The sequence below is a fragment of the Piliocolobus tephrosceles genome, unplaced genomic scaffold (genome assembly GCF_002776525.5).
Source record: "Piliocolobus tephrosceles isolate RC106 unplaced genomic scaffold, ASM277652v3 unscaffolded_29732, whole genome shotgun sequence".
In the NCBI taxonomy this organism is placed as follows: Eukaryota; Metazoa; Chordata; class Mammalia; order Primates; family Cercopithecidae; genus Piliocolobus; species Piliocolobus tephrosceles.
In genome coordinates this window covers 1-13,965 of record NW_022312901.1, presented here as the reverse complement: position 1 = coordinate 13,965, position 13,965 = coordinate 1, and the positions used below count along the sequence as shown (strand labels likewise).

Below are 13,965 nucleotides of genomic sequence, written 5' to 3'. Positions count from 1 at the left end.
CGCGCCACTGCACTCCAGCCTGGGTGATAGAGCGAGACTCCGTCTCAAAAACATATATATATATATACACACACATATATATAGCAAGCAACAAGCTAAGGTGGGGGCATAGAACGTATTTACGCTAAAAATTATGCATTGTTTACCAATCCAAATTTAAGCGTCCTGTATATTTATCTGCTAAACCTGGTAACTCTATCAAGCTCTCCAGCTTCCCATGCTGAGTCCCCTGACCATGCTCTCCATTTCCTCGGCGGTCCCCGGGACAGCTGCCCGCCAACCCCCGGCCACCAACCCACCCACGCAAACAGCCTGGCCTTGCACCTGGGCGCAGGAGCGTCCCAGTTCCCGGAAGTCCCGCCCCTCCGTACCCGCTCGTGCGCTCCTGTAGCCGCACGTCTTCCAGGAACTGGTCAACCTCCAACCCCAGCGGCTCCTGAGCCAGCCGCCGCCAGCCCCGCTTCTTATTTCTTGGGCCTCGCCGCCGCCGCCTCAGCGCTGGGTCCACCGAAGTAGGCCGCAACCCCAGGAAACCAGAATGGGCATCGCTTTTCGAGCTGTGCTTCCCACCACCGCCACGGCCTCCTGCCGCCATCTTGTCAAAGAAAGAATTCCGCCGCTGGCGTCCCAAAAAAAAAAAAAACCCTTTGCAGCGTGCGCGCGCAGATTTCCCGCCCTCTTCCGTGACGTACTTCCTGTGGCAGCCATATTTGTAAAGTGACTGGAGTTGCCTAGAGGATAAATGGCTCACCCTTCCTCCATTCTTTTTTTTTTTTTTTTTTTTTATGGGGACGGAGTCTCGCTCTGTTGCCCGGGCTGGAGTGCAGTGGATCTCAGCTCACTGCAAGCTCCGCCTCCCGGGTTTACGCCATTCTCCTGCCTCAGCCTCCCAAGTAGCTGGGACTACAGGCGCCCGCCACCTCGCCCGGCTAGCTTTTTGTATTTTTTAGTAGAGACGGGGTTTCACCGTGTTAGCCAGGATGGTCTCGAACTCCTAACCTCGTGATCCGCCCGTCTCGGCCTCCCAAAGTGCTAGGATTACAGGCTTGAGCCACCGCGCCCGGCCCCTTCCTCCATTCTTTACAGCGGGATCTGAAGACTCCTAACGGCGGCGGGTGGTAGAAGAGAGACAAGAAGGTTGCAGTTTCTTGGCTCTCGCCCTTAGGCGAACACCTGGCCGCTTGGGGTCTTCGCTCAAACTGATTTTTTCTTTAATAGACAAGGTCTGACTTTGTTGTCCCCAGGCTGGAGTGCAGTGGACGGGTAACAGCTCACTGCAGCCTCCAACTCCTAAGCTCAGGGATCCTCCTACCTCAGGCTCCCGAGTAGCAGCGACCACAGAAGCGTGCAACCACACCTGGCTAATTTTTATTTTTATTTTTTGTAGAAATGGAGCCTCCCCATGTTGCCCAGGCTGGTCTCGAACATCTGGTTTCAAGTGATCCTCTTTCCTAGACCTTCGAAAGTGCTGGGCTCACACCACCACTCCCGGTCCAAACTGATGTGTTTATTTTTCAAGAGACAAAGATCTCACTATGTGGTCCAGGCTGGTCTCGAACCTCAGGGCTCAAGTAATTCTCCCTCCTCAGCCTCCGAAAGTGCTGAGATTACAGATGTGAGCCACCATGTTCGGCCTTATAATTTTTTAACCTCGTTTTCTTCGAACAGTCAGTGGCAGATTCTGCACAGCACATGTTCCACTCTCAGAAGTTTTGTCATCTCAAATGTTCCAGTCCTAGGATCTTGGAAATCAAGTAGCTTTTGGAATATCAAAGTTGGAAGCACAGAACATTAGAGGAATGTTAGAAACATACACTTTTAGGACCCAAGAAGTGCAGACTCAAGAATCATTCATCTTGAGCAGGCTACTTCGCTGTGCCTCAGTTTCCTCATATGCAAAATAAGGATGATAACGGTACATCTACCTCATAAATCATGCAGAAGATTAAACATATGTAAAGCACTTAAGGCTGTGTCTGGCATCTGAGTGTTAGCTGTTGTTAGTGCCTTGCCCTCTGAGGTTTCATCTTAGAATCGACTCATCTTTGCTATTTACAAATAAGGAAGGAAGCTCAGAGGCTCTTGGGCCCTGGCAGCCATTCAAAGGGATCCATGGCAGGGGGCGTGGTGATTCACGCCTGTAATCCCAGCACTTTGGGAGGCCCATGCAGGAGGATCGCTTGAGCCCAGGAATTCAAGACCAGCCTGGGCAACGTAGTGAGATACTGTGTCTGCCAAAAATTTGAAAATTAGCCAGGCGTGGTGGTGTGCGTCTGTAGTCCCAGGTACTCAGGAGGCTGAGGTGGGAGGATCGCTTGAGCCCAGGAGTTGGAGGGTGCCGGGAGCCGTGATTGTACCATTGTACTCCAGCCTGGGTGACAGAGCAAGACCCTGTCTCAAAAACAAAACAAATCAAAGGGAACCAGACCTCATAAAAGGCACTTTGGACTCATAAAGGAAAAAGGCACAGAGAAGGAAGGCGCCACACTCTTGGTCACACACAACTGAACTCAGCTGGATCCTTGCGAAGAGCTTTGGAAAGATGACAGGCCCTGGATCCCTGAGCGCCCGACCGCCTGCGACAGAGATTTTGGAGACCACAGCCTGTCTGTCTCCTGAACGTCCGCCAGGGGGCGCCGCAAGCCGCGAAACTGGCCCCGCGTGGGCGGGATGAGAGCGCGGCCAGCGTGTCCCGGGACGCCGTGGGTGTGGCCTGGGTGTGAGTGCGCGGGACCAGGCGCGAACGGTGCGCTGCCCAGCTCTGGCAAAGAGCCCCCAGGACGTGAGCACGCGCACACTCCTGGCAGCGCGTGTGGGCAAGGAAAGCAGTATGTGTCCCCGGTGTTACGCATCGGGAGTTATGTACCCAGGTTGTGCAAGGGCACGTTGCCGGGCAGGGCGGGGGCTAGGGGAGCACTTCGTGCCCGAAGACACACACATACAAACACACACACACACACACACCACACACGCCCCAGGGCTTGGTTCCCAGGCCCCCGCCACAGGAGGTGGGAGGGAGGGATGTCCCGGGGGGAGGGCCCCAGAGTCACTTTTCTTCGGAAAATATGCCGGTCTGGCTCCTAGCCCAGGCCTGAGTCACCAGGCCTCACTGCATTGAGTCACGGACTCCACCCCGCCCCTGAGAGCACGGAAGGGGGCCTCCCCCAACCCCAAATCCTGCCCAGCTCTCTCCTTCCCTGGGGGAGGGCGGGCGATCCCTGTCCCAAGTCAGCCTGACTGCCACATGGGAAGAAGCCTTGGCTTTATTCGCTCTGTGGGGACACTGTTCCGTTCAGAGGCCCCTCCCAGCCACGGGGTGGGGTGGGGGACAATGGTGGGCGTGGGAATCCCAGCGAGCATCCTGGAGGGGGCGTCGTCTCCATGTATTTTGTTCTTCCCCATCTTTTCCGTGGGGTCCCCTGCCAGGGTCAAGCACTAATACGTCATGAAGGCAGCAGATAGCGTCGGGGTCCCTTTAGGGGTGGGGAGAGGGCTGTAGCACCAAGAACCTCCCTCCCCCGCCCACGACATCCCTGAAAAGGAGACTAAAAGCCCCAAGGCCTTTCTATGTAGGGGCTCCACTTAAATACGGAATGGTGATGGGCAGAGAGGCGGTGGCCCAGCAATCGTTAAGTCCAGACCACCAGCTGTGGGGAGGCTTCCAGGGGGCCAGGAGCAGGCTGGGCATTTCCAGCCACCAACAAGTGGAGGATGGAAATACCTCCAAGGGGATACAGTCTCGGAGGAGCGGGATGGAAGGGGTTTTTCTTCCTGCTACAGGATCCTTTTAAAAGAAATGGGTGTGTAGCTGGGCACGGTGGCTCATGTCTGTAATCCCAGCAGTTTGGGAGGCCGAGGCAAGCAGATCACCTGAGATGAGGAGTTCGAGACCAGCCTGGCCAACATGGTGAAAATCCGTCTCTACTCAAAGTACGAAAATTAGCTGGACGTGGTGGCTCATGCCTGCAGTCCCAGCTACTCGGGAGGCTGAGGCATGAGAATCACTTGAACCCAGGATGTGGAGGTTGCAGTGAGCCGAGATCTCACCACTGCACTCCAGCCTGGGTGACAGAGCAAGACTATTTAAAAAAGAAAAGAAAGAAAAAAAAAGAGAGGGAGGGAAAGAAAAAGAAAGAGAGAGAGGAAAGAAAGAAAAAGAAAGAAAGGAAGGAAGGAGGAAAGGAGGGAGGGAGGGAATGGGTGTGGACAGAATTGGGGGCAAAAACAAAACAAAAAAGGAAGGAAGAAAAGGAAGAGAAGGAAGGAGGGAGGGAAGGAAGGAAAGAAGGAAGAAAGGTCTGAAAGACGGAAAAAAAGACTGTGTCTCCCCTCTGAGCCCCCCATGGTCCCGAGACCTGAGGATGTGATGGAGTGGGTTGAGGGTCTTGCCTGGCTGGGCAGGAGGAAGCGGAGCAGAAGAGGGTCTATCAGTCATTTCAACCACAGGGCTGCTCACCCAGGGAAGGGGCTGGGGTCCTGCCAGGAATTAGTGTGTGTTTGTGTGACTGTGTAAGTACCCTCTCCTGGGAATGTCACCTTCCATGAGGGCAGATGTATTTGTCTATTTTGTTCTCTGTGGTAATGCCCGGTGCCTAGAACAAGGCTGGGCACATAGTAGGTGCTCAATAAATATTTGAATGAAGGATGGATGGATGCCTGCGCGTGCCAGTGTCTGTGTGATGTGCCTAAGTGAACGTGAGGCTGGAGGTGTGAAGGGCGGACAGAGAAGCCTTGTCCCTCCCGTGGTCCCCTCGAAATCCTTCCACCGGGGTATCTGGCGGTAGTGGGGAGGGAGACCCCCGGTCCTTACAGCTGGGCGGGGAGGGCAGGCAGGGCATGTGTGAGCTGGGGCAGGGGTGTGCGTGCAGCCGACTGGAGCTGGGGAGCCACAGCAGGGCCATGGGAGGGGGGCCGGCTCACTCGGCGGAGCCCTTGTGGCGCCGCTTGGAGGGTGGCACCAGGCGACGGGGCAGGTTGGCAGGCAGCCCGTGGCCCTCCAGCTTGGCCTCGATGAGGTGACTGGCCAGCGCGAACTCCTCGTCATCTAGCATGCCATCGCGGTCCACGTCGCTCAGCTTCCAGATGCGCCCCAGAACTGAGTTGGGGAGTTTGGTCCCCACCATCCAGGTCTTGGCCTTGGAGCCGCTCAGCTTGCCGTCGGCAGGCGCCAGGTTGTAGAAGATCTCGTCGTATTTGGACTTGTCCTTGGTCACCACCCACTCGGCCTCGTCGTCCGAGCCCTCCTCACCGTCCTCCATGGCCTCGTCAGGTCCCCGCTCCACGAACGGGCCCATGTGGGTGCCCTCAAAAGCGCCCCCCTGCACGCCCACCTCGGTATTCTCCAGCTCCTCCTGCCGCAGCAGGGGCATGAGCTTGGCGATGTCGTGCGTCAGCATCTCATCCAGCGCCTCCAGCAGCTTCGGCTTCAGCGAGTGAAACTTGGTGAAGTCGTGCGCCATCAGCAGCTCCTGTGGTAGGGGACAGGGGGACCCAAAATTCAAGCGGCGCCATCCCTGAGGCCCTCAGGCTGCAAGGTGGTACCAGGACACTGGAGAAGCTCAGGGGGGCAGCTGTTGTGGGTTTTTTGGTTGTTGTTTGTTTTGAGACAGAGTCTTGCTCTTGTTGCCCAGGCTGGAGTGTAAATGGCATGATCTCAGCTCACTGCAACGTCTGCCTTCCGGTTGCAAGCAATTCTCCTGCCTCAGCCTCCTGAGTAGCTGGGATTACAGGCGCCCACCACCACACCCGGCTAATTTTTGTATTTTTAGTAGAGACGGGGTTTCATGGTGGCCAGGCTGGTCTCGAACTCCTGACCTTGTGATCCACCTGCCTCAGCCTCCCAGTGCTGGGATTACAGGATGAGCCTCCATGCCCGGCTGTTTTTTGTTTGTTTTGTTTTGACAGGGTATCGCTCTGACACCCAGACTAAAGTGCAGTGGCACCAACATAGCTCACTGCAGCTTCCAACTCCCAGCCTCAAGCGATCCTCTGGCCTCAGTCTCCCAAGTAGCTGGGACCACAGGCACACACCACCACACCCAGCTAAATTTTTTTTTGTAGAGACGGGGGTCTCGCTATGTTGCCCCGGCTGGTCTCAAACTCTTGGGCTCAAGCCATCCTCACACTTCAGCCTCCTAAAGTGCTGGGATTGCAGGTGTGAGCTACTGCGCCCAGCCGGCAGCTCTTTACTGACACATGCAGAAGTATTTGAAGATCTGAACAACCTGCTCTGCTCGGGCACCCACCACTTGGAAGATACTTGGGCAACAAGGTCCCGGAGGCTTTCTCCTAAACCCCACAATTACTGGAGGGTGGGGATGCTGGGGACCCTCCAATGAGTGAGAGCAGCAACCCTCTGCCAGCTAGCAGAGAAGGATTTCAATGTTTTCGCATCAAGTATACCTTTCTCAGAGCATCCACACTGGCCTAGAACCCTAACCGCCCTCTACTGGACTCTAGCTGCCCAGCCAGCATGCAAATTTAAAAAAAACTCAGCTGGCATGGGTGCCTCACACCTGTAATCCCAGCACTTTGGGAGGCTGAGGTGGGAGAATCACTTGAGCCCAGGAGTGCAAGACCAGCCTGGACAACATGGCAAAACCATATTTCTTTTTTTTTTTTTTTTTTTTTTGACAAGTCTCGCTCTGTCGCCCAGGCTGAAGTGCAATGGCGCAATCTTGGCTTACTGCAAGCTCCATCTCATGGGTTCAAGCGATTCTTCTGGCTCAACCTTCCAAGTAGCTGGGATTACAGGCACCTGCCACCACGCCCAGCTAATTTTCATATTTTTAGTAGAGACGGGGTTTTGCCATGTTGGCCATGTTGGTCTCGAACTCCTGACCTCAGGTGATCTGCCCACCTCGGCCTCCCAAAGTGCCGTGATTACAGGCATGAGCCACTGCACCTGGCCTCAAAACCCTATTTCTAAAAAAAAAAAAAATTAAAAATTAGCCAGGTGTGGTGGTGCACACCTGCAGTCCCAACTACTTTGGGAGGCTGAGACAGGAGAATCTCGAACCCCGGGAGACAGCTGTTGCGGTGAGCCGAGATAGCACCATTGCACTCCAGCCTGGGTGACAGAGCAAGACCCTGTCTCAAAACAAACAAGGGAAGGGAGGCTGGGCACGGTGGCTCAAGCCTGTAATCCCAGCACTTTGGGAGGCCGAGACAGGCGGATCATGAGATCAGGAGATCGAGACCATCCTGGCTAACACGGTGAAACCCCTTCTCTACTAAAAAATACAAAAAAACTAGCTGGGCGAGGTGGCGGGCGCCTGTAGTCCCAGCTACTCGGGAGGCTGAGGCAGGAGAATGGCGTAAACCCGGGAGGCGGAGCTTGCAGAGAGCCGAGATCCAGCCACTGCACTCCAGCCTGGGCGACAGAGCGAGACTCTGTCTCAAAAAAAAAAAAAACAAGGGGAAGGGAGAAAAAAGAAAGTTCAGAAAGCTCAGTTCCTGCCACTGCGCTACCACACCACGCAGAAAGGACTGAGTGGCTGGCTGCCAAATTTGGAGGTGAGGTTTGGGATGAAGAGATCAGGGGTCCCTGGGACCACCCCCTCCCCACCAAAGAAGTCACTTTGTGCTAGCACAGCTGTAAGGTGGGCTTGGCGTCATGCTGCTTCTCACACGGGCAACTCTCAGTGGCCCAGACTGCACCAGGACCGTCTCTGCAAAGGTGCGTTCCTTTCACAGCCCTGTGTGAATTTCCTGAGCCAAGGCAGGAGAGGCCAGCTGATCACGACTCTGAAGGGTTGGGGCTCCTAGGTTGCAACCTGGATTCCCTGGCAGCCAGAGTATGACTAAGTTCAAGTCCACTGAGGCAAGCACAGGTTGCATGTGCAGCTTCTACTGTTAGCCTGTCCAGTAGGGCAGCCAGTAGCCACATGTGCTTATTTACATTCATTAAAATGAAATACAGCCCGGGCGCAGTGGCTCACACCTGTAATCCCAGCACTTTGGGAGGCCAAGGCGGGAGGATCACCTGAAGTCAGGAGTTCGAAACCAGCCTGGACAACATGGTGTAACCCCATCTCTACTAAAAATACAAAATTAGCTGGGCGTGGTGGTGGACGCCTGTAATCTCAGCTTCTCTGAAGGCTGAGGCAGGAGAATTGCCTGAACCCAGGAGGCAGAGGTTGCAGTGACCCGAGATCATGCCACTGCACTCCAGCCTGGGCAACATAGCAAGACTCCATCTCAAAAAAAAAAGAAAAAAGAAATACAATGTAACATTCTATTTTAATGTGGCTAGTGGCTACCATATTGGACAGCGCAGAATGAAACATTTCCATCACTGTAGAAAGTACTGCTGGACAGCACTGTTCTAGAAAGTGTTCTTGGCCAGGCATGGCGGCGCCTGCCTGTAATCCCAGCACTTTGGGAGGCCAAGGCAGGAGGATCACTTGAGGTCAGGAGTTGGAGACCAGTCTGGCCAACATGACAAAACTCCATCTCTACTAAAAGTATGAAAAATGATCTGGACTTGGTAGCACATGCCTGCAGGCCCAGCTACTCGGGAGGCTGAGGTGAGATAACAGCCTGAACCCGGGAAGCAGAGGTTGCAGTGAGCCAAGATCGTGCCTCTGCACTTCTGTCTGGGTGACGGAGTGAGACTGTCTCAAAAAAAAAAAAAAAAAGTTAGCTAGGTATGGCATGTGCCTGTAGTCCCAGCTACTCTAGAGGCTAGGCAGAAGGACCCTTGAGCCCAGAAGTTCAAGTATACAATGAGGTATGATCACACCATTGCACTCCAGCCTGGACAACAGAGTCTCTGAAAAATACATAAATAAATCTCTAAAAAATATATAAATAAATCTTTTAAAGTATTTATTTATTGAAACAGAATCTCACTCGTTCACACAGGATGGACTGCAGTGACATGATCTCAGCTCACTGCAACCTCTGCCTCCCGTGTTAAAGCGATTCTCCTGCCTCAGCCTCCCGAGTATCTGGGACTACAGGCATGCGCCACCACACCCAGCTAATTTTTGTTTCACCATGTTGTCCAGGCTGGTCTCCAACTCCTGACCTCAGGTGATCCACCTGCCTTGGCCTCCCACAGTGCTGGGATTACAGGCATGAGCCACTGCACCCAACCGTATATATTTTAAATATTTATATTTTACAAATATAAATATTTAAGTCTCAAATAAATAAATAAATGAAAAATAAACAAAAAGCGTTCTTAAAGAGGCTGTATACTTTTCTTCCCTTTCCCAACTTCTTGCTGGCTGGAACGCAGACACAGTGACTGAAGCCTTCACAGCCCTTTTGTACCATGAGGTTCCTTGGGCCTGGAGGCCAGGCATGGAAGAGAAATAAGACAGAAGGGGACTAGAGCCCTGGCTCTGTAAAGCACCAAACCAGTCCCGGACCACTTTCTGGGAGTTTTATGGAGCAAAGAAAGAAAAACCCTCTCTCTTAATTTAGCCACTGTTATTTCGGGTTTTCTCTTCAGTCCCCTAGCCTGACTCATAAAACCATGCTCCCACGGAACTATTTGAGGGAGGCGCTTTCCAGAACCTGCCACCCATCCCTCCGGCTTTTGAGGTCCCATCTCAGAGCTTCCAGAAGCCAACCTTCCCATCACCCACCCCCTAACACTCCCTCCAAGGCAGTGTCCCCTCCCAGGCAGCTTCCCACCTGCATTTTCTGGCAATCAGGAAAGTCACCAGGGGAAATGTGATGTTCCAGCTGAATCTTCGCAAAGATGACGGGCAGTTTGAGGATCAGCTGCTTCTTCTTGTTCTCCTTCCCAAACACAGAGGGCATCTCCTTCTTCAGGTAGCTGATGATGTAAGCATGAACCTGTGGGAAGAGTTCTCATCTAAGCCTGCGTCAGGGTCCACCAGGGGGCTTGTTAAAACAAGCTGCTGGCCCCACTCCCAGAGATTCCCATTCACTTGGTCTGGGCTGGGGCATGAGAATTTGCGTTTCTCTTCTTTTCGTTCTTTTCTTTTTTTGAGACAGATTCTCGCTCTGTTGCCCAGGCTGGAGTGCAGTGGTGCAATCTCAGCTCCCTGCAACCTCCAGCTCCTGGGTTCAAGCAATTCTCGTGCCTCAGCCTCCCAAGTAGCTGGGATTAACAGGTGCGCACCACCACACCTGGCTAATTTTTTTGTATTTTTAGTAGAGACGGGGTTTCTCCATGTTGACCAGGCTAGTCTTGAACTCCTGACCTCAGGTGATCCACCCGCCTCAGCCTCCCAACGTGCTGGGATTACAGGCTTGAGCCACCGCGCCCGACCAGCTTTTTTTTTTTTTTTTGGAGACAAGGTCTTGCTTTATCGCCCAGCCAGAAGTGCAGTGGTGCAGTCATAACTTACTGTATCCTCAAATTCCTGGGTTCAAGGGATCTCCCGCCTCAGCCTCTCAAGTACCTGGGATTACAGGGAACAGCCACTGTCTGGACGAGAATGTGCATTTCTGACAAGTTACAGGTGCTGCAGGTGGAGGCCCCACACTGTCACCCCCTGGCCTCCTCCTGCTGGGGCTCACCCTGGGCTCCTCCTCTCTTCTAACTAAGTGAGCTCAGTCCCTCCCAGTTTTAAACATCCCTTAAAGAGGTCCACTCCCGAATCTGCATACCAGCCTAAGCCTCTCCCTCCAGTTGAGGACTCAGAGCTAATTGTCTTGTCAACATTCCTGGACAGCTCCATCCCAGGATGCCCTAAGTGGAATTTGCCATGTGCCATTGCACCAGCCCGGGCGACAGTGTGACTCCGTCTCAAAAAATAAATAAATAAATAAAATAAAAAAGAGTAAATAAATGCTTTTATAAAATGCAACATATCTGGAAAGAGACACAAGAAACTACTTACGGCGATGGCCTCTAGGAAAGAGGCCCTGGGAGCTGGTGGGATGAGGTGTGGGAGAATCATGTCTGATAAGGTATGAATGCCTTTCCATGAGATGGTCTTAAATGTTCAATAAAAAAGACTTGTTAAAAAATTCTTTTAGGCCAGGCGCCGTGGCTCGTGCCTGTAATTCCAACACTTTGGGAGGCCGAGGCCGGTAGATCACCTGAGGTCAGGAGTTCGAGAACAGCCTGGCCAACATGGTGAGACCCCCCCCCCCCCACCACCCCCGTCTCTATTAAAAATACAAAAATTAGCCGGGTGTGGTGGCACCTGCCTGTAGTCCCAGCTACTCGGGAAGCTGAGGCACAAGAATCACTTTAACCTAGGAGACAGAGGTTGCAGTGAGCCGAGATCATGCCACTGCACTCCAGCCTGGGTGACAGAAAAAGACTCCAACTAAAAAATATATATATATATTTTAAAGAATCACGGATTTAGAATGCTGAGAATGTTGGTGGTCCCTGACTGGTTCTAAATTCTCATCTCTTCCACCCTCCACCACCACCCTGTCTCCAGCCCCATTAGGCTCTCAGTTCAAACACATCAAGTAAATGGCTGCCCCAGGGCCTTTGCACATGCTGTTCTCACTGCATCCACTGCTCTTCCACCCAGTTGCCACTCGGCTCGCCCCTTCCTCTCACCCCTTCCCCTCCTTCAAACCGCTCTAAAATAGTCCCTCGCCAGCCCCTCTTTCCTCCGCTTCATTTTTCTTCATAACTATTGATTTGTTTAATGTCTACTTCCCCACTAAAAAGTAATTCTATGAGAAAAGGAATTTATCTTTGTGCCCTGCTGTATCCCCAGAGCCTAGAAGAGTGCCGCATGTGCTTGGCAACTGCTGAATGAATGTCATTGGGCCACTGCAGAAAATGTGGTCTGAAGGCTTGGGGCATCTTGGTGTCTTTAGAATCAGACCCTCCCAAGATCTTGGTCTCATGTATCACAGCATCATAAAATCGCCCCTTCTAGCAGCTATCACTTCAGTCGAAGGACCCAGAGCCAAAGAATTTGTCCACACCCTCCAACGTACAGATGGGAAACTGAGGCACTGGGAGAAGTGTGATTACCTCGGAGGGGCAGTGAGCCTTGGTCACAGCGAACCCAGAATCCCATGCTCCTATGTCCTGAGCGGCACTGGGGAGCCATGGATGAACCAGCAGGAAGAGGTGGAGGGAGTGCCTAAGGGTCTGAAGGACCAATCAGGGCAGGGGTGTGGCCGGGCTGGGGGCGGGGCCTGTAAGAGCGGGCCAATGGAGTCAGGGGGCAGGGCCGAAGGGCGGCTCCATAGGGACCAAAGGAGGGGAGGCGGGAGGGCGCTGATGGCTTTTCCAGAGAGGAAGCAGGGGAAGGTGCCAGGAAGAGATAAGGTGGGAAGGCGGGCTGGGCCGGGGCTGGGTCCCTGACTCCGGGGTTTGTCTGGGTTTCCGGAGCCGCCCCCAGCCCGGCGGGGGCACCAGGTGTCTGGCTCGGCCCCACCCCTCTGTCCCTGAGCCTTGTGCTCCAGCTCCCGCCAAGGGACCCGCGGGAACGAACCTGGGGGAGTCTAAGTAAGACCAGGAGGAAGACAGAGAGAAGGCGGCGGCGGAGCGGGGCAGAGATGGAGAGACAGGAGGAGACAGGGTGAGAAGGAGAAGGAAAGGCAGTTAGAATAAAAGAGAAAATAAAAAATGGAGAAGAAAGAGATTGAGAGAGAGGTAGAAAAGGGACTGATATAGAGACAGGAAAAGAGAGGGACAGACACTGCAGAGCCGCCTGGGCAGAGGAGCGCAAGGTGAATTCCGAAGGTTCCAGGAGTGGCAGCCCCGTCCACACTGGGCCGCTCCCTCCCAAGGAGGATTCCTGGGGTGGGGGTGGGGGCTCTGACTCACCCACTCTCGTTGCTCCTTAAACCAATACCTCAGGCTCCTCCACCCCCTAGAACCTTCTTGGCCTCCCTGCCTGCCCAACTTCCTGCCCCACCTCCACCCTGGCAGCCTCCCCTGAGAATGTTCCATTCGACATCCAAAATTGCTCTGAAACCGGCGCTCTCCTTTCTCCTCTCCCTCCACAAGGCCTGTCCTGATCCAGGAACCTTCAAGCCTTTTGCCTCGTCTCCAGGCTCCTAGACTCACCTGCCTTGAATCCACCCTCCAAAAGGCAGTTTGAGTCTAATTATCTCCTTTCCCTGCTCTGAACTTTTCCATGGCTCCCCAGTGCCCTCAGGACAAAGTACAGATTCCCGGACACAATCCACATCATCTCCAGGGGCTGACTCTTAGCCACATCCTCAGCCTCAAACTGAGTTATGCACACTGTCTACACTGCGTTCTCTCCTTTCCCTGCTCCAAACCCTTCCATGGCTCCCCAGTGCCCTTGGGACAAAGCACAGATTCCCGGACACAACCCACACCACCTCTGATCCCAGCCACATCCTCAGCCTCTAATTGAGTTATACACACTGTCTACACTGGGTTCAACACTGACATTTCCCCTCAGATGCCCTCTCCTCCAAAGAAGCCCTGTCTGCCTGCCTCAGCTACCCCGCCCCAGCTCTGACCACACTGGCTCATCGTTGTCTGGGGTTGGCTCTGTCCCCTCTCCAGGAGCCCCAGTGAGGACTGAGCCCTGGAACTGCCTTGATTATTTAGGACTGGGAGCCTCAGCAGGACAGGACTGGAACCACCGTGGTCACTGCTGTGTCTCCTGCACCACCCAACACCAAGCCAGGCATAGAGGAGATGTTGTTCAATGCAACTGTTTGTTCAATGTCATTCATTCAATAAATATTTACAGAGCACCAATTCTGTTCCGGTCGCTGGGGATAAAACAATGAAGGAATTCAAAGGGCCCTGATTGGCTAGGCACAGTAGCTCACACCTGTAATCCCAGCACTTTGGGAGGCCGAGGAGGGCGGATCACCTGAGGTCGGGAGTTTGAGACCAGCCTGACCAACATGGAGAAACCCCCATCTCTACTAAAAATACAAAATTAGCCAGGCATGGTGGTGGGCGCCTGTGATCCCAGCTACTTGGGAGGCTGAGGCAGGAGAATTGCTTGAACCCAGGAGGCAGAGGATGCAGTGAGCGGAGATCGTGCCATTGCACTCCAGCCTGGGCAACAAGAG

General features: G+C 53.6%; 2 protein-coding genes across 3 annotated transcripts in view; both read right to left on the bottom strand.

Annotated features, from left to right (window-relative positions):
* Positions 1–652, bottom strand: part of LOC113222166 (ribosome biogenesis protein NOP53-like) — a 1,486-nt gene extending 834 nt beyond the window's left edge. Inside the window, exon 1 of the mRNA XM_026451563.1 lies at positions 372–652. Coding sequence (XP_026307348.1) covers positions 372–595 — 224 coding nt within the window. The 5' untranslated portion in view covers positions 596–652. The remainder of the gene's footprint in view (positions 1–371) is intronic.
* A 2,593-nt stretch (positions 653–3,245) lies between these two features.
* LOC111534057 (EH domain-containing protein 2) lies at positions 3,246–12,789 on the bottom strand. 2 transcript variants are annotated; one of them, XM_026451565.1, is made up of 3 exons: positions 12,731–12,789; positions 9,646–9,810; positions 3,246–5,468 (listed from the first exon to the last, which is right to left on the bottom strand). In XM_026451565.1, exons 2-3 carry the CDS (start codon positions 9,772–9,774, stop codon positions 4,917–4,919), a joined length of 681 nt encoding a protein of 226 aa, XP_026307350.1. In that variant the 5' UTR covers positions 9,775–9,810; positions 12,731–12,789; the 3' UTR covers positions 3,246–4,916. The 2 variants fall into 2 exon arrangements, with proteins under 2 accessions (XP_026307350.1, XP_026307349.1); XM_026451564.1 differs by lacking the exon at positions 12,731–12,789 and adding an exon at positions 11,930–12,011.
* Between the last annotated feature and the right edge of the window lie 1,176 nt (positions 12,790–13,965).

Excerpts from the sequence above, each read along its gene's own strand:
- LOC111534057 (XM_026451565.1), bottom strand. The coding sequence starts at position 9,774 with ATGCCCTCTGTGTTTGGGAAGGAGAACAAGAAGAAGCAGCTGATCCTC. Across the intron at positions 5,469-9,645 it reads CTGATTGCCAGAAAATGCAG|GAGCTGCTGATGGCGCACGA; the intron begins GTGGGAAGCTGC and ends CCCCTACCACAG.